The sequence below is a fragment of the Thamnophis elegans genome, chromosome 5 (genome assembly GCF_009769535.1).
Source record: "Thamnophis elegans isolate rThaEle1 chromosome 5, rThaEle1.pri, whole genome shotgun sequence".
Classification (NCBI taxonomy): Eukaryota; Metazoa; Chordata; class Lepidosauria; order Squamata; family Colubridae; genus Thamnophis; species Thamnophis elegans.
In genome coordinates, this window is record NC_045545.1 from 32,840,332 (window position 1) to 32,859,604 (window position 19,273).

Consider the following 19,273-nt stretch of genomic DNA (forward strand, 5'->3'; position numbering starts at 1 on the left):
AAAGACCATTGGCTTACCTGAACGGTCGTTCTCTGCGCACTGCGGCAGAGTGCAAACCCGCCCAGGGTCATGATTGCCTTCGATGGTGATCTCAAGGATCTGTGGAGGCGGTCCTTAACGGAGTGTTATTCGTTTTTAAACTGAGATATTAGAGGCAAAGGGAGGCGTGGTCAAAGAAAAAAGATACTCAGTCCTAGGGCAGATAGACTGTGTTAACCCATGAGTGGACTCTCCCGCAGCGCACAGAGAACGACCGTTTAGGTAAGCCAACGGTCTTTTCTTTCCAGCCTGGCTCCTTGGGGGCCAGGGTTTTATCTGCCACAATTGGCAGATGACTACGTCAGGCCATTTCCACTGCTTACGAGTCTTTGGGCTGGCCAGCCCCTCGGGTATCACCGCCCACTCCACACAGAGTGCTGCGGCTATGGCGGTGTGGGCCACGAGGGCTCCATTAAAGGATATATGTCGGGCGGCCACCTGGACTTCCCCGAGCCCCTTTATCCGCCACTATCGGTTGGATGCTTTTGCATCTGCTGAGGCGTCCTTTGGGCACAGGGTTCTCCAGCAGGTAGTGACCGCCCCTTCCCCTGAGTCTTAGGTTCCCTCCTTGGGACTGAGCTTGGGCATGTCCAACGTGTAGCCCCTCTCTCGAGTATCCTGAAAAAAGAACGTTGGTTCTTACCTGAATGTTTCTTTTCAGTAGATGAGAGGGAGGGGCTATTTCCTACCCCAATTAGTTAGTTGCTAGTTAGTGGGGTGCAGGGCGGTCGGGTGGTTTTCCTTCTGTCTCTTTGTCTGTTTTATGCAGCTTGGCTTTGGTCATTTGTCTTTGAGGAATTGGGAGTCAACGGGGAAAGGAGGAGGTTAAAAGAATTTTCCCTCAGTCTTTGGACCAATCAGGCTTTCAGAATATCCTATGTGTAGGCCATCCCTCTCGTCTACTGAAAAGAAACGTTTAGATAAGGACCAACGCTCTTTTAAAATAGAAAATAGAGCAAGTATTAGTAACAATCCAGAGATAGCAATAGCACTTAGACATATATCGCTTCATAATGCACTCTCTAAGTGGTTTACTGAGTCCGCATAATGCCCCCAACAATCTGGTCCTCATTTTACCGACCTCAGAAGGATGGAGGGCTGAGTCAACCTTAAGCTGGTCAGTAACGAACTCCTGAATTTGGGCAAAGTTAGCATGCAGTAGTGTACTCTAACCACTGCGGCACCACGACTCATGGTTTTCCATGTTATTGGGTTTATGTATATTGTTCTTCATTAACGTATGATTCTAGATCGGGGTGTCAAACTCACGACAATATGCTGTTGTCATGTGACATATCACAACTTTCCCCCCTTTCCCCCCTAAAATGGGTGGGCATGGCCAGCGCATGACACATCTGGCCCACGGGCCACGAGCTTGACACCCCTGTTCTAGATAGTTTAACATGTTAGATTTTTAAATTTTAGTCATCTCAAAATATAACATACTAAAAACATTACCATTCATCAGATAAAAGAGTCGGCCAAAGTATATAAAATATTGGGGTGAAGAAATCTTACCTAATATTTTAGAATAGTGCTAGCAGAAAACAAAGCATTATAGCCAGATATTGTGTGTGTGTGTGTGTGTGTGTGTGTGTGTGTGTATATATATATATATATATATATGTATGTATGTGTATATATATATATATATATATATATATATATATATATATATATATATATATATATATATATATAGCAATAGCAATAGCAATAGCAGTAGACTTATATACCGCTTCATAGGCCTTTCAGGCCTCTCTAAGCGGTTTACAGAGAGTCAGCATATTGCCCCCAACAATCTGAGTAGTTGATTTCTTATTCTTTCCACTACAACTTCCAGCATTATTGATAATAGTGGTAGGGAATCCTGGAATCCCCCCCCCACCCCGAAACATCAGGAGAGCATTTGGTTAAGGAAGGTTATAATATATCAACTACAGAGAATTACCAAGTTTGCTTTTCTACTATTTTGCCATGCAATTGATTTGTCTTCATCTGAATTAATATTTTACATATCTTTGAAAATGTTTCTCTGTAGACTTAAAATCTTGGCTGTGTGATTTTTTTTTAAAAAAATTGAAATTCTTCCATGAATCATTTGAAATATCAGGCCATGTTTCAAACTAAAATGCATTTTGTTGCCCAAGATTAAAAGTGAAAGCATGCATGCTTGATCCCTCATCGGCTGTCTTTTATAGATTTTGGATAACAGTTCAGAATTGGTAGCCAAACACATCTGTAGGTCACCAGATGAAGAAAATTGGCCTCTAAATACATTTAATTCTTTTCTATGGTCCACCCACCATTTGCTCATATAACCTACATTTCTATAAAGGTGTCACCTGAATGAATGAGTGAATAAATGCATGAATACAGTGTTCCTTATCTCTTCCTGACTTTGTTTCTGCCTTATTAGTGAATAATGTGCAGAAACAAATTTTTACTTTTAGGACATTTCCCAGGTTCATCTAAAAACACTTTTCAAAATTAAAATAGGCATTCTCAACCAACGTGACCCGACAAATGCGCGCACGACAAAAGCTTGCCGACGAAACCACGGCGAGAAAACCGCGACATCATAAACGCGCCCACAACAACGCGCCGACAAAACTGCGTCCATAAAAGCGTGATTTAAGTTAAGGTAAAGATTAGGGTTAGGGTTAGGTTCAGGGTTAGGTTTAGGGTTAGGGTTATTAGGTTGTTAGTAGTTGTTTGTTGAAGGCCCGCTTTTGTCGGCACGCTATTGTCAGCGCGCTTCTGCGCTCATTTGTCGGCGTGATTTCGACCTCATGGTTTTCTCGCCGCGGTTTTATCGGTGCTCTTTTGTCGAGCGCGCATTTGTCGGTGAACCCTCAACCAGTAGTCCTTTTTGTTTCAGTTCTTTTCATGGTTTACAACATTATAAGTCTCTCCACCCCCTGCCCCTCCGACATTAGCATGTGTATCCACTTAACTCTTTGGAATATTAGAATGCATTACTCCATCCTTTTTTTTCTTATACCTCATAATAATGAAACATTATTAATACAAATAATCCAAAGCACTTGCAAGAAAAAGAGATCAACAGGAGATATAAAGGGGTTTGTACATGGAGGCAATTACAACAGAATGTTCTATTAACTTTCTAAGATACTTGAAGTGATTGGAGTAGGGAAAATGGCAATGTTACTCTGCTGCCCAGGTCATGTTAGCCTCTACTTTGGTCAATCACCCATGAAAGCTAAGCAGACTCTTTAGTCATCTTAGCTACTGCTCCACAGCTCATAAGTCCTCCCTTTGTCTTTTTGAAAGAGGTGAATATGTGGTTTAATGTTTGGCTGGGTGTTTATATGGCAGAAACCTAGAGGTTAATTGATATTTACTTTCAAACTAGCTACACATTTCAGACAGTGCAGCATTAAGGAATGTGTAATGTACATTATGCCTTCCAAAAACAAACAAGCCATTCAGTCACATTTTCCAACCCAAGCACTCTTACAATAACAATGTTTTATTTATTTGAAAATCAGCTTTAGGTATTTGAATTTGTAATTTACTTCTAAAATGTGGCTCTTTTGAAACTTAATATGTCATATAGGATGCAGCTTTTTGAAGTTTAATGTCTTGACATTAATACAAGTGGAAGGGCGGGAGGGAGAAGGCAGTTGTATCCTTCAAAGCAGTTTGTAGACTCTGTGATGTACACAGAAGCAAGTCCCTCTCTTTCCTTGTATATTTTTGGATGGTCTTATTGCAAAGAGCCTCTTTAACTTTTCTATTCTGTTTTTCCTCCTTTCTTCCTATTTCTTCCTTTGTTTGTTTATTCCATATTCTTCCTTCCTATCTGAAATACTTCTAATCAGCAAAAAGGTACAGTAATAATTTTAACTAACCTTTTATTAATAACTTATTTACTCTTACTGAACCTATTCTTACATTTTTTTGCGGTATTTATAGTCTGCACAAGATAACATCCATTTTTATCCTGTTGATCTTCCCAGGAATTTTAGCTTTGTATCACATTAGTAGTTTTTGTTTTCGGTTACTGAATATATAGTAAATTAGAATGCATCTTGCATGCTGATGTTAGTGCTTCAAATGCATGTAACACAAAACTGGCTGTTCATGACAGTTTAAATGCCAATTTCCTTTATAAGCGAGCTGTGTAACTGAATACTGTGTGACAGTGAGATTGAAAAGGCTTGGACTAATATGGATGGAATTTTTCTGGTCTAGTTTTCCTATCCTTAATAATGTGTTGCCATTGCAGGGTAAAACTCTACCTGGTTAATTCCACTAAGGAATTATTTAATGGTTTCCACCATCCTTCCTCAAATTTCAGTTGTCTCTGTGTTCAGTAAATTGACTTTCATATACATGTTTTTGGGTACATATCAGGTTAGCCTTTGGAGTCTCAAGCTGGTGAATGATCTTATTATTCCTTCGGAAATTTCCTGCTAGCACAAGAAGCAGGACTACTTATTCCTTTGGAGGTGTCTACAAAGAAAAGGGATTTATATGGACTGCCTATTTCTTATTAAATGCATGTGGAATTGATTTCAGATTCCAGAGGCAGGTCAATCTGTCATTTATCTTCTCTGAAAGAGAATCTGTAAATAATTACAAAGACCTGCTAGAATGTACTGGTTTGATTGAATAGCAGATTATTAGGTTAGATTTAAGTCTCAGGCTATCCTGAAACTGGATTACATGTACATTTTCTTTTAAAAACGCAGCAAGCTGACTGATTTTTCAATATTGGCAGTGCTATTAACCTTGTAATCCAAAATCATTTAATTTTGTCAGAACTTTTCTAGGTGCCAGTGAAAAGGTATTAAAACTATAGCAAAAATGCTTTAAGATGGTGTTCTATAATCATCCTAAAATTGGGTATGATAGCTCAGCCTTCCATAATGCGGGATAACAGGCATTAGAGAGCAATGATGGGGCCACCATGTAAACAGAATAAAGAATAAATATTACAGATCAGGGCTGCCTCTAATTTGTTTTACAATCCCTTGGTTAAATTAGCTAGGATTAAGTCCTATGCAACCATAGAACATCATATTATCATTGTAATAGATAATAAAAGATAAAATATGCATATAAGGTAGAAAGCATGTTTCCTTTAAAAATCTGACTTTGAGAAATACATTTTAGAACTGCTTAAATACCGATTTATGTCAGTATGAATTCTTTCAAAGCTGTCCAGGTGATATTCACTAGGATTGAACACAATGGTGTTCATATAGAAATACTATATCATATAGAAATACTGTTGCATGAACTGGTGTTTTCTATCTGTGGGTTGCTCATAGGAACTCAGGATGCATGACCTTGAAAACTTGATAAAATATCTGCAGAATTGTATGTATTGTTTCTGAGTATTGGAGACAGCAGGGGTGCTTCTTAAAAATGATATGAATAAAATATATAAAACATTATTAAATCATTGTAGAGTTCAGGTTTTTTTACTGTACTTTTATCCAGTTGCCTTTATTAAAATTTTGTTAAATTCCCAAAGATGTAAAGCATTTTGGCTAAATTGAGAATGAAGAGAATAAAAGAGAATAAAAAGTGACCTTTATGTCAAAGCACCTGGTATGCCAAAATATGGGAGGGAGTGTACATACGTATGTACGCATGTATTCATATATTTATATATATTCACCTGTAATTTGTAGTTTTAAGCTGAACACAACAGTTAAATGCTTTACAGCATGTTTGAACATCATCAATGAATATTAATGTTTTATTTTGTTAACATAATAGTTCATATCTTGAGGATGTTTTCAAAGCAAATGTAATTTCCATGTTATCTATTTTTCCCCTTATTCCTCTCCATGTACTTATAGAAGCCGTATGCTTGCCAGATTCCTGGATGCTCTAAACGTTACACTGACCCAAGTTCCCTTAGAAAACATGTGAAGGCTCATTCTGCCAAAGAACAACAGGTGCATAAGAAGGTAAGACCAACTTTCCAAAGATCAGGAATTCCAAAAAACATTTCTCTTTAAGTTTAACTGAGTGGATATTGTTTTTTTCCTTCAGTGATTTTGCTACAGGAATAGGATCCCAATTCATTTTCTTAAACCCATAGTGTTTGTCTTAAATGACACATTCTTTTGCTTGCAACTATTGGACATGAGGACATTGTACCCCTAATTACATTTAGATCACTTGATAAATTGGTCTCTGATCAGATCAGGGGTGGGTTTTAAATTTTTTTACTACCTATTCTGTGGGAGTGGCTTGGTGGTCATGTGACTGGGTGGGTGTGGTCAATTTGTAAAATGTGAAGCTCACTTAACAACACTCTTGCTGAGCAACCAAAATTTTGGGCTCAATTGTGGTCATAAGTTCTTTCTTTCTTTCTTTCTCTTTCTCTCTCTCTTACTCTTTCTTTCTATCTCTCCCACCCTTTCTCTCTCTCACACACACATCCCTTCCAGTTTGCAAAAAATTCTGTTTTGCCAGGTGGGAGGCTGGCAAAGAAGCCTCCATTTCTCCGCCACTGCCGAACGGTCCGTGCCCTCCCCCTACGGATTGACATCACAGGAGTGAGGGAAAGAAGCCGGTCTTGGAAGAGACCTTCCCTCCCCCTTCAGAGAGCCCATGTGAGGAGAGAGGAGAAGGCCTGGTTTGAACGTGGATGGGGTGCCTCCTTCGCTCATTGAGGCAGGTGGAGAAAGAAAGGAAGTGCGCAATACCCGAGGACGAAGGAACTCCCCTTCACCCTTGACAGCAGGGGCTGCTTTATTGTGCACCTCCTTTCTTTCTATGGCCCCTTGCTTGTCCTGGTGGCACCCCAGCAATAGCAGCTGAGGGAAGGAAGGAGACATGTGATAAAGCAGCCCCCGGCCCCCACCACCAAGGGCGAAGGGAAGCACCTTCAGCTATCGCGTACCTCCTTTCTTTCTACGCCCACCCTAATGAACAAAGGAGGCACTGGCCACTAAACCACCAGCCTGCGTTCAAACCAGGCCAACACCTCTCTCCCCACACGGGCTCTCTGAAGGCGGGAAGGTCTCTCCCAAGACCCACTTCCCTTACACTGCGGCGCAGTTACGGTACAACAGGATATTCTTTTTTTTGCCAGTACGTGGGTGTGGCCAGGCTACTACCGGTCCGGTATGCCAGATTTTCACTACCTTTTCTGGCATACCATACCGGGAGGAACCCACCTCTGGATCAGATCCTGAATCTTGTCTACAGATAGTCCTTGATTTATGATTGGTCCTTGTACCAACTGTTCAAAGTTATAACAGCCTCAGAAAGAGTACTTTAAACATCATAATAAAATTATCACACCACGCAATTGTATTTTGGGTGACCAGTTGCCAAGAACCTCACAATCATGTGATTGCCATGGAAATCTACTATGAATGTTATTAGTGAATGAGTATAGAAGTTGATTTCTCTCTTTGGTGGTGATGGACTTTTCTTTTTTTCCTTTTATTGGATTTTGTATTTTTATCGACCCGATGACCTTACTAACTGCTCTTCCATCAAATGTGCACTTTTATTTAAACACAATAAGATAAAGCATAAAACAGAAGAAGTTGAACCAATATCATAGTTGTCTGATTTCAAAAATGCTTTAATAGTTTAATTTATTAAATTAGTAGTTCATTTACTACACTTCACTTACAATAGATTAAGAAACAAATCTCAATTAGTTTGTTTATTCACAATAAATTTCTTATACTTTGTATTCCTACGTCATAAGCTGACTTGAAGTAATCAAACAAATTCCAATCTGCTTAAGTGTCATTTATATATGACAATGGATTTCTGGTTACTTTGATGTTCAGTTGAACAAGACTTTCTTACCTATTCATCTTGAGCAACTAAGTATTCTGGTTATCATTCATAAGAAATACTGCAGTGATCTGCGAAAATAAAAGCAATACTGATCATTGCAAATTAAAAGTATGTTATGGAAAAACAATCCTTAGAAATGATAAACGATAGTAGATTTTTAAAAATAAAAGTGAGTTGAAAAAAAATAAACAACAAAAGTCACTATTCAAATGTTAAACATTTCATTTTCAAGAATCCATCAGGAAGAGAAAATGAATGAATTTTCTGAAAAGAAAAAAAGCCACAATCTGAGTATTATGAGGGAAATGTCCTATTCCTGAAAGAGGCTAAAAAAGCATCCAGCATCTGAAACACCCACGTCAGAGTTATGGGGGGTGGTGGATAAAAAAAAAAAATCACAATGACAGATGCAACAATGCAACCTCTTGCCACTTTGTACATGTGTGAAATGAGATACAAAAGAAATGAGGTTTTCATATTTTAATTCCTTTCTTGAATAGTTCTATCAAATGTCTTGATTAGTACCAATATTTTCCTGAGCTGAGCTTTCTGAGAACCAAGGACCTAGAAGGTTTTGAAGCAAGCTTCCCCCTTCCTCAAGTTTTCAACCTGAAATGTTTTATTGTATGCAGTACATCTGCTTCAACACTCACCCTTTACTTCCTACTTTATTTAAGCAGCATTGCCCTAATGAAATTTATGCTTAGATGAAAACTAAGCAGTTATGCAATACTTGCAGCAGTAGTAGTAATAGCGTAAACCTTGATTAGCTGGTTTTGTTCTAGAATATTGAATGTTTATATAAATTGACTGTAAGACTGAAGGCTAAACTGCTTGGCCTAGATCTTTTAATTTAGAATAACCAAGCCAAGAGAAGGGCAGAATTGAATTCTATAAACTTCAAAACAATAACCATTTATTAGCAGCCATAACAGGGCATAGATATTTGGCGGTAACTTGAGCTTTGTGTTACGACAAAAACTTGGCAGCATCAGTATGTTTGAAAAAGAATTAGAAATGCTTTTCTTTCTTAATTCTCCTCTCCTGCTGTTTCTAATATGATCGACATTGTGGTTTGTGAAGAGCGCATGCTTCAGACACTTTTGCCAGTGCATTAATTTACATGGAAAACAGCTGACAGATCAGCAGTACCTTTTGCACATGGGCAACAGCCCACCAATTTGGTCATTTTAATTTGATAAGTACCAACATTTTTCCTTATCTAGGAAATTCTGACCAGGACAGTTACTAATTGATGCATTTCTTTGAGAAACAGAACTTAAAATATGAGAGACAAATACCGTGCAGCTCAATTACTCCGTAAAATTATAAAATGCATAGTAATTTTCTAAGAATCAACTTGATGTTGATAGATTAGCATGATAAATTTGCATATGCAAGAAAACCCAAACTAGAAGCACCAAGTGCCTAATATATCTCTGAACTAAGGGAAACAATGATGTTTTGTTTCTTGCATATATGTATAGGCTAGGGGCAAAAAGCCATATGCATTAAATTAGCTGCATTTGAGTTTTACTCTTTGAAATTTAATCTCTTTGTTTTATATCCTCTTATAGATACATTTGTATTCTGATGCTGAACAAGAAATATTAAGTGAATGCTTAACTATGCAGCAGCTTCATCCTTCTTCACAACACATTTTGGATGGGAAGTGTGGGAGATCAATGAGCCATCATGGCCTCATTACAGGTGGGAGTATTTCTTTTAAATACAATAAATAGGATTCACCATGGAGAACTTGGATGCAAATTCCATCTAAATATAAAGCTTGCTAGATGCCTTGAAGAAACATATCAGCATACTGTTCAGGATTTTTTTAAGGATATACTGCACCAAAGAACATATGAGAGGAAGAATGTAATAAAGAATGTAATAAATTCAGTTCAGACCTGAAATTCAAAAGTAAAATTAAAACAATTCAGTAATAATCAAATTGTTCAGACCTGAAATTCAAAAGTAAGGTTAAAATAATTTGTTAATAATCGTGCTGTCAAAATAAAAATGTAAATAATCAACTTATATTTTGAAATGTGTCCCTGATATAGCTGATGGCATTATTTTGAGTTATTGTTTTAGACAGTAAAGGTAAAGGTTCCCCTCGCACATATGTGCTAGTCGTTCCCAACTCTAGGAAGCGGTACTCATCTCTGTTTCAAAGCCAAAAAGCCAGTGCTGTCCAAAGATGTCTCTATGGTCCTGTGGCCCGCATGACTAAACTGTAATTGACACTGTTACCTTCCCACCATTTTTATGTGCTTTCAAACTGCTAGGTTGGCAGAAGCTGGGACAAATAATGGGAGCTCACTCTGTTACCCAGTGCTAGGGATTTGAACCGCCTGGCGACCTTTCTGATCCACAAGCTCAGCATTTTAGCCACTGAGCCATGTCTCTATTAACAGTTACAGTAGTTTAAGACAGAAGCAGTAATTGTGGTCTTGCATTTTTTACAAGTTCCATTAAGAACTCTTTCCATAACTATGCCCTTCATACTGTATGTACATGATCACATAATGCAGAATTCCTAACAATCTAGGATTTGCTGTCTGAAAGCAGTCGGTTTACCATGTCATGTAAAACACTTTGTAGCCCAGATTGCCATATTGGCATGATTTTGAGCTCAGGTTATCTACATGTGCTATAGACAACTGGAGAACACCAAGTTGGAGTGGGACTTAAGTAATACCTGGCTAAATATAGCTATTAATTCAAGAATAATGGGTCAGAACCTTACGGGGAAGATGTCAAACTATCAAAAGATATTTGAAAAACATAGCATAGAACAACATAGACCTCTGGCCACCAGGTCCTATTGCAAGCTATAGTAGGATTCCATCGGAAGGTTACTTTATTAGCACCAGTGAATCAAATTACTTTGTAGTTTACATAGCAGACTATGTACCATCAAATCTATACTATTCCTCATTCTATTCTCATTGAAAGTAATTGTTCTAAAATGTGTTTTAAAAGAAATCCTAGCATAAGAAATAGAGTGCTACTTATTTACATTACCTGGAACCTTTCCCCTTCAGATTAGTCTGCTGCATATTTTAAATATGCCAAGAACAAAGCTAGCATCTGGAGATGTTTTCTGTGATTCTACTGCTGTCATGCTGCATTTCAAAGCAATCCCATGTGCTTAGGCTAAAAGGAGAGAATATTTTAAAAGTGATCTTGTGGTTGCTGGTTTTGCAGTGCTGCATTTCAAAATCGTTAAAGTTAATGCAGTACTGCTGCTTCATAGAAAATTTAGACTGCAAATCCTTATGTGAAGAACACCAAAAGAACCTACTGTATTTTTCAGAGTATAAGATGCACCAAGATTTTGAAGAGGTAAATTAAAAAAAAAAAAATTTGCACTCTGCAGACCTCCCAAACTCTTTGTACACCTCATTTTTTTGTGAAAAACGGGGCATGCAGAGAGTTTGAGTACTGCAAAGTACTCTGGGGATGGGAGGTGAGCAAAAAACAGCTGGTTTGTTTTTTTTTTGCAAAAACGGGTCTGTTTTTGCCAAAAAAAGGGGGGGCATGCATAGCCTTTAGAAGGCTTGTAGAGTGCTCCTGGGGGCTGTCCCCCCCCCCCAAATGAGCAAAAAACATTTAGTTTTTCACAAAAACGGACCCGTTTTTTGCCAAAATATAAGGAGGCATGTATAGTCTTTAGGAGGCTTGTAGAGCGCTCCTGGGGACTGGGGAGCGTTTTTAGCCAAAAATTTTTTTGCCCCAAAATAAGGAGGCATGTATAGCCTTTAGGAGGCTCGTAAAGTGCTGCTGGGGGGAGGGCAAAAATGAGCAAAAAACAGCCCTGTTTTTGCTCATTTTTGCCCTCCCCTGCCCCCAGGAGCACTTTGCAGGCCTCCCAAACCCTCTGCATGTCCATTTTTGTGAAGGCAGCAGGATTTCAGGAGGCCAAAAATGCTATATTCAGTGTATAAGGCACACCCTGATTTTCATCCTCTTTTTTGGGGGGGGGGGGAGTGTGTCTTATATTCTGAAAAAATACGGTAGTTAAACCAGGCAGAGAGGTCACCTAGCCCAGCTCTCTGTTGCCAACAAGAGCCAACTGAACAAATACCTTCCCTTGTTCCCAACATGTTACTGTTTTAAAGGAATTGTTTCTCATAATTTACAGTCCACCGTATGTCCATGTGTATGATAATTCTGTATGTGAAAGCTATTGCTACTATATCAGTTTTACAAGAGAGACTATCTCACATCTTTTAATTAATTTGCAATAAATCCAGCTTGAAACACAGCTAGAAGAAAAAAATGAATTCAGATAACTTTGGACGTAACATTTTCACCTGAAATTTAAAGTGAAATCTTTGTAAAATCCAAAAGTTAGTATAGGGTACTAACTTTCTGGAATATGAGCCAACAGTTATAATGTTTGTGATAGTGGCAAATATCTGTAGCTTGGGTGTAGGATGAGGGTGAAGGTTTGTTCTCCGAGCTTGTGGGTTGGTGCCCGAACATTCATTACCAGGCTACATAACATCTTCAGCAGAATTTAGAGGATGTCAGTGTCAATGTTCTGCTTATAAGGGCTTTGTGTGATCAGTAGGTCATGTCAGATCATGGGGAGGTCATTTCAGTTGAGGATCTTGTGATGGGCTTTATGATGGGTCAGGTGTGGGTAATGGCACATGATAGTCACATTAAGATCCATCGTAAGACTCTCACTTGACGCGACCTCCCCATCCAAGACTTACTGATCACATGAAGCTCTTATAAGCAGAAGAACATCAACACTGACATCCCCTAAATTCCGCTAAAGATGTTACCTAGTCTGGTAAAGAAATATTCAGAAACCAAGCCACAAACTCGAAGAACCAATCTCCACCCTCAGTTAAAATGTTTTTTTTTTAAGTATTTAAGTGATATGGATAACATTTACGAATGTGGTATGTTTTCTGAGTGAATGAAGCTTGCCAGTTTTCAGACCAAAAAAGTCAGAATAGTTTTTATGACACATTACAATACATTAAGAATGCATACATTGATATTTGTAGATATAGTGGGCCATTTAAGTGTAAAGGTCTTTTTTAGGAGAAACTTTTAAACTGTTTTATTTTTTAGTAAATGTGACTGGGTAATTGTTAGCCCCTCCTGAGAGAATAAAGTTTCCACAAATTTATCCAGAATTGATGGAAGGGAAGGATTGTTCCCAAGAACCTGGCAGAGAGTTAAAAGGGATTCTTCTTTTCCCATCACTTTAGAAGCAATTTATATGAATGTGACATATATTTTAGAGATGGGCTTTAAAAAATAATCTGCAAAATTTTGGAAAAGTAGGTGAAACGCAAGTGCTATTATTATTACTAAACAGTAGTTTTAAGTAATTTTAGAAGAAATGAGCAGTATTTTTGCAAATATTAATGTAGAGTGGGTGTGAAACACATTATTGAGAGGTGTAGCAACAGCATTTTTTGTATTCATTAAAATATCACACAAAAAGAAAGGTGCCTTTTGTCAATTCATAAGCATATAAGAAGTATATGATGCAAAACTCAGTTTCTTAAAATAATTGACACACAACCAAGATTCTAGCATTCAAGCTGCTTGTGCACGGAGTAATGGGTTGGAACTTTTTCACTCTTTAGCTGCAGAGAAATGAAGACCACATCTGATCATTATGGCTTTGAGTTCATCAGTCCATCTAACATCTCCCTGCTTGTAAACTCTTCCAGGCATTCCTCCCCTTACCCGCTTTTAGGCAGAGAGGTGGTGGGTTGTTTTTTTTACTCACTTTGCTTCATGGGGAAACCCAGGTTGATTGAAAGGTTTTCTTTACTTTATGAGCCAGGAGTACAGAAAACAGCACTGTTGTCATTCTCTTCCAGCTACTTGTAACTCAAAGATTCCCTTTTTAATTTGCAGACAGGCAGCATCTTCAGGAAAAGCAGGGGAAAGCAGATTTTAGTGCTGATCGTAAACCAGATTCTGAGCATTTCTACCCTGTTTTCCTGAAAATAAGACCTCCCTGGATAATAAGCCCAATCAGGTTTCTAAGCACATGCGCTAAAATGAGCTCTCCCCTGAAAATAAGCTCTCCCCAAAAATATTGCAACACAGCAGCAGCCATGAGGTGACCACACTCGCTGCCTCCTGCACCTTAAAAATAATAAGACTTCCCTGAAAATAAGCCAAGCGCTTATTTCAGGGGTCAAAAGAAAATAACACCCTGTCTTATTTTCGGGGAAACACTGTACTTGCACCTTCCGTCAGATACAGATAGTTATAAATATAGTGAAAGGCTATATAGTCACTCCTTGTGTAAAAACAACGTTTGTCCATCACAATCTATTCTCCATTCTCCCTTTGCTGTGTATGTGTGTGCGTGTGTGTGTGGAATGTATTCCCAAATTGCAGAAGGGAGAGGGCTTTCCCAGAAAACAAAAAGACAGCAAATGTGCTGCTGTAATCTGACAAGATTTATGTAAGGCCTAAGGAACCAAAAATGACATGTATACTTACTTTTGAGTAGTTACTTTACTGTGTTCACCTATTGACAGAAATCTTGCCAGACTAATGCAACAGTCTGCTAACTACTAGATATACTCTGTGACTTTCTAGGGAGGGTCTGCTTTCATCCTTTTCCTGAATATCAAATATTCCAAGCTTCGTGATCTCTTTGCTCTCTCTCCTCCAGCTTTAGACTGCATTCCACGACTGTCTGTGGTCATTTTTATCTGATTCTGTATTGCCTAAATCCCTTTATTGAAGTTCTAATCATTTTGGAGTAACTTGATTGATTTTGGAGAAAGATCCACATTACTTCAGGTGATGTACAATCTTCTCTGAAGTAGTTCACTGTGATTTAGAATAGTTTTCAGCAAATCATATCCTTAGAGTGTTAACAATCTACTAGGCGATGTTGACCTCAGTTTTGAGATGTTTGTGGGATTTACAGGAAAATAATAGTGTTGAAAACTTTTGTTTTGTTTGCTTTTTCTGAACTTACAATTTTATTTCTTTTATCTTTGCATTTACTTGGCAGAATCCCTAAAAAGCCTTTAGCCCAGATGATTATGTTGCTAGTTTTCTAACAGATGTTAGTGCTAAAGGTTAAGCCATTTAGATTTTGATGGATTACACGTATTTATAATCTGAAGCGGTTAATGTGTCAGGAAACACACACATACAAACATGCACAGCTAAGATATATTCCAGGAGCCTGCATTTATGCAGCTTAGGTGCAGGACATTGTACCTATAGTAAGTGACTGCTCCTCATTTGAAAATACACAGAGGGTCTAAAATAACTAAATATTTTGGTCCTTAGGATCTGTCCAGGGAAACAAAATTTTAGTCTATGTTACAGTGGCCTTGCTTTACTATAATTACATAGTTTCTACAGAACAGACAAATAGTAATTTGCCCAGAATACCAGTTAAAAGTATTTTCTGCAAATTAGCAGCATTGAATGTTTCTTAGTCATGATAATGAATAATGTCCTAAAATTGCTATTTTATTTCATTTCATTGGCATGTTATTTATCAAGGTAAGCAAATAAGCCTAGTATAAACTGGCATGTGTACCATTTAAAAACCTCGTCAATCCTTTCAGGGACACTTTAAATCTTATGGGAGAAAAGTATAGCCCCTTTTAAATGCAACTTTATAGAACTAAATGAGTATGAAATGGTTGCTTTTTAGTGCCCAACTTATGAATGTTTATTAGAATGCCTACACAGGATCCCATACAAATAGGGCCCTATGCACATAATCAGAGCCTGTTATAAATATTTACATATTTGCTTTCTATCCCACCTTTATTATTTTTAAAAATAACTCAAGGCAATGAATGTATCAAACATACATTCCTCCTCCTGTTTCCTCCACAACAATAATTCTGTGAGGTGGATTGGGCTGAGAGAAAATAACTGGCCCAAGTTCACCCAGATTGCTTTCATGGCAAAAACAGGCAAAAAAGGGCTGGAACTCATGGTTTCTAGCCTTATGCCTTAACCACTGGATCAAACTGGCTCTCTAATAATTAATAATTAAATAGACACTGTGTTGTAAACATGAGAGATCTTTGTTAAGCTGCCAATAAAAGAATCAATGGGATGTTATCACAGTGTAGTCATATTTATTGTGACCTCATATCTAAACTAGAGGTCTTCCTTCTGTTCTTATTTGACTTATCTGTCTTCCTTCTGTTCTTATCTGAGATTTATACTGTTGTATGCTAGCAAAAGAACTTGGTATGTGTTTAAACAGCTAACCCCAAATACATCAAATTCTTTTTTTGCTTTATTTTACATATGACACTTAAATTCAAATGTTTTATATATGAACTGAATACCAAAGAAATTATACATGCTACATTATAGTATATGCCCCCAAATGTTGAGAAAACTTATAGAAATAGTTTTTTTAAAGAATCAATTTATATGTTGGTAAGAATCCATACACCTCAACAATCTGTAAATGCAATCTAGGTAGATTTTCCTTTCCAATGTTGTATAATAATCACCTTAGTGTTGTTGATAAAGTCTGCTTCGAGATAATTTAAATAATATAAAATTCCTAGATAGAAATGGTAGTTCTAGGTCCATAAATTCAAAACAAAAATGTATCATCTGTATGACAAGCCCATACTTTATAAATTGATGTTCCATTTTCTGTATTACATTTCTAACATTATGAAACCAGCCTTTGGTAAGCATTCTCTGAATTGTCCAATAAATTTGAAGTACTGTTGTATGAACCACATTGGAGAGCAAAAGAAGCTTGTTTCACAATTTTTAAAACAAATTGCCACTAGTTTAAAAAGACATCTGATTTTTGCATACCTGTTAACTGTTAGGGATTAAAAAGAAATGGTACCCCAGATGTATGTCTAGACATTGTAGATAAGATGGCAGAAGATAGGCTTAAGATACAGAAGGATCTTGACAAACTTGAACATTGGGCACTATCTAATAAAATGAAATTCAATGGTGAAAAGAGTAAGGTTCTACATTTAGGCAAAAAAAAACGAAATGCACAGTACAGTATAGGTGGTACCTTGCTCAACAGTAGTAACTGTGAAAGGGATCTTGGAGTCCTAGTGGACAACCATTTAAATATGAGCCAGCAGTGTGCAGCAGCTGCCAAAAAAGCCAATACAGTTCTAGGCTGTATAAACAGAGAGATAGAATTAAGATCATGTGAAGTGTTAATACCACTTTATAATGCCTTGGTAAGGCCATACTTGGAATAATGCGTTCAGCTTTGGTCGCCACGATGAACAAAAGATGTGGAGACTCTAGAAAGAGTGCAGAGAAGAGCAACAAAGATGATTAGGGGACTGGAGACTAAAACATATGAAGAACGGTTGCAGGAACTGGGTATGTCTAGTTTAATAGAAAGAAGGACTAGGGGAGACATGATAGCAGTGTTCCAATATCTCAGGGGTTGCCACAAAGAAGAGGGAGTCAAACTATTCTCCAAGGCACCTGAGGGTAGAAGAAGAAGCAATGGGTTGAAACTAATCAAGGAGAGAAGCAACTTAGAACTGAGCAGAAATTTCCTGACAGTTAGAACAATTAATCAGTGGAACAGCTTGCCTCTAGAAGTTGTGAATGCCCCAACACTGGAAGTCTTTAAGAAGATATTGGATAGCCATTTGTCTGGAATGGTATAGGGCTTCCTGCCTAGGCAGGAGGTTGGACTAGATCAGTGGTCCCCAACCTTTTTATCGCCGCGGACCAGTCAGCCTTTGATAATTTTACCGTGGCCCGCTGAGCGCGCGCAGGGGTGGGGGGCGAAAATGGGGGAATACAAACATTCTTTTTAAATCCACCTTCCCAATTCAACACCTGAATCATATCCCACCTTCCATTTTGTATGTAGATTTTAAGGAATAAACAGCTGAATTAATCAAGGTCAAAGATAAAAAGAGCAAGGGCAAAATTAAATAAGCCAGAGGATAGCAATGTAAAAAGAATACAGTATTAAGCCCATTCACTCTATCTAAGCCCCCCCACCTCACAAGGTTGTCGTGGGGGAAATAGGGGGTGGGAGTATTAGGTATCTTCACTACCATATATAAAAGGAGATACTATCTTAAATAACAAAGTGGGCCCCCACCTCCAAAATATACTAAAAGAAAAAAGATTCCATGTGCTCAACTAATTTCTTTTAAAATCATGCATATATACATACCGTACGTATGTACGTACGTATATATATAATGTCCAAATAACAGGAAAAGCGCTTCAAGGACCAAAGTATATTCCTTTTTTGCAGCCTTAAGAGAACTCTCGTTTTTTGAGGCTCAGAACCAGGCATTCTCGTGGGCTGCAAAAAGGAAACGCGACCCGGGAGCGCAGCCTCCAAGAGTCCATATCGCCAATAACTACGCGTGGGGGGAAAGGAAATGTGTTTTGTGAGGAAGAGAAAGAGCGCGCTTCACTGATGCCCGTTGGCGAAATTTTGGAAGAGAGGCAAGAGACTTCAGGCACCAAGCCCCCACCCCTGGCTGCGGCAACTGGAGCGGGCGGGAGGCAGGGAAGGGGTGGGCAAGACCACCGCTTTTCCACCGTGCGCTGCAATAGCGGCAGCGGCGGCCTGAATCTGGCGCCAAAATCGCGCACCCCCCATCTCCCCTCAAAAGACCCCCCCCAGCCCTCGGCTGCCCAACGTTCTCTCTCTCTCTCTCTACCTCTCCCGCCGTTCCTTCTCACAAGCCAAGGCCAGGCGGGAAAAAGAAGAGAGCGGCCTCCAAGGGCTCCGCTTCCAGCGCATGGTCCGCCCCCTCCTCGCCTCGCTTCCAGGCGAGCCGACTGAGGCGAGAAAGGAGAAAGAGGCGGAGGCGTTCACTGAGGGGACGGCTGACTCGGGGAGGGGGCAGAGGTGGTGTAGTAGCGGGGGATTCTTCCTCCTCGCCTCACTTGCTCCTGTGCTTCCGCGCAGCTCCCCCCTCCGGCGACGGCGCTGCATGAGTGAAGAGTCGGCCGTTGCATGGCTCCCGGCCGCTGCGCGGCCCGGTGCCAGGTACTCCACGGCCCGGCACCGGTCCGTGGACCGGGGGTTGGGGACCACTGGACTAGATGACCTCCAAGGTCCCTTCCAACTCTGCTATTGTATTATTGTATTGTATTATTGTATTGTATTATAAACTAATACACTCAATCTTTTTTTCTTATATAGAATTAGCTAAAATAATTTTTTGATATCGCATAGCAGCCAAAACAATTCATCATGCTAAAAATACAAGATAAAACTGTAATCCTTACTTGGAATTATCTGCTTAAGATCTTTTATTTCAGTGGATGCCCCATTTTTGCACAAGATAAAGGAAAATAATATTTAATGTGCGAATAGATGATAATTGTTAAAATAATCAACTGATTGTAAAAACATTAACAGTATAGTGCAAATTCATTCCATGAATAAGAAACCTCTAAAAAAAAAACCTTA

At 38.8% G+C, this 19,273-nt stretch overlaps 1 protein-coding gene across 1 annotated transcript in view; it reads left to right on the forward strand.

Annotated features, from left to right (window-relative positions):
- Positions 1–19,273, forward strand: part of GLIS1 (GLIS family zinc finger 1) — a 300,120-nt gene that overhangs the window by 242,809 nt on the left and 38,038 nt on the right. Inside the window, 2 exon segments of the mRNA XM_032217837.1 lie at positions 5,877–5,975; positions 9,423–9,555. Of these exon segments, the coding sequence (XP_032073728.1) occupies positions 5,877–5,975; positions 9,423–9,555 (232 nt within the window).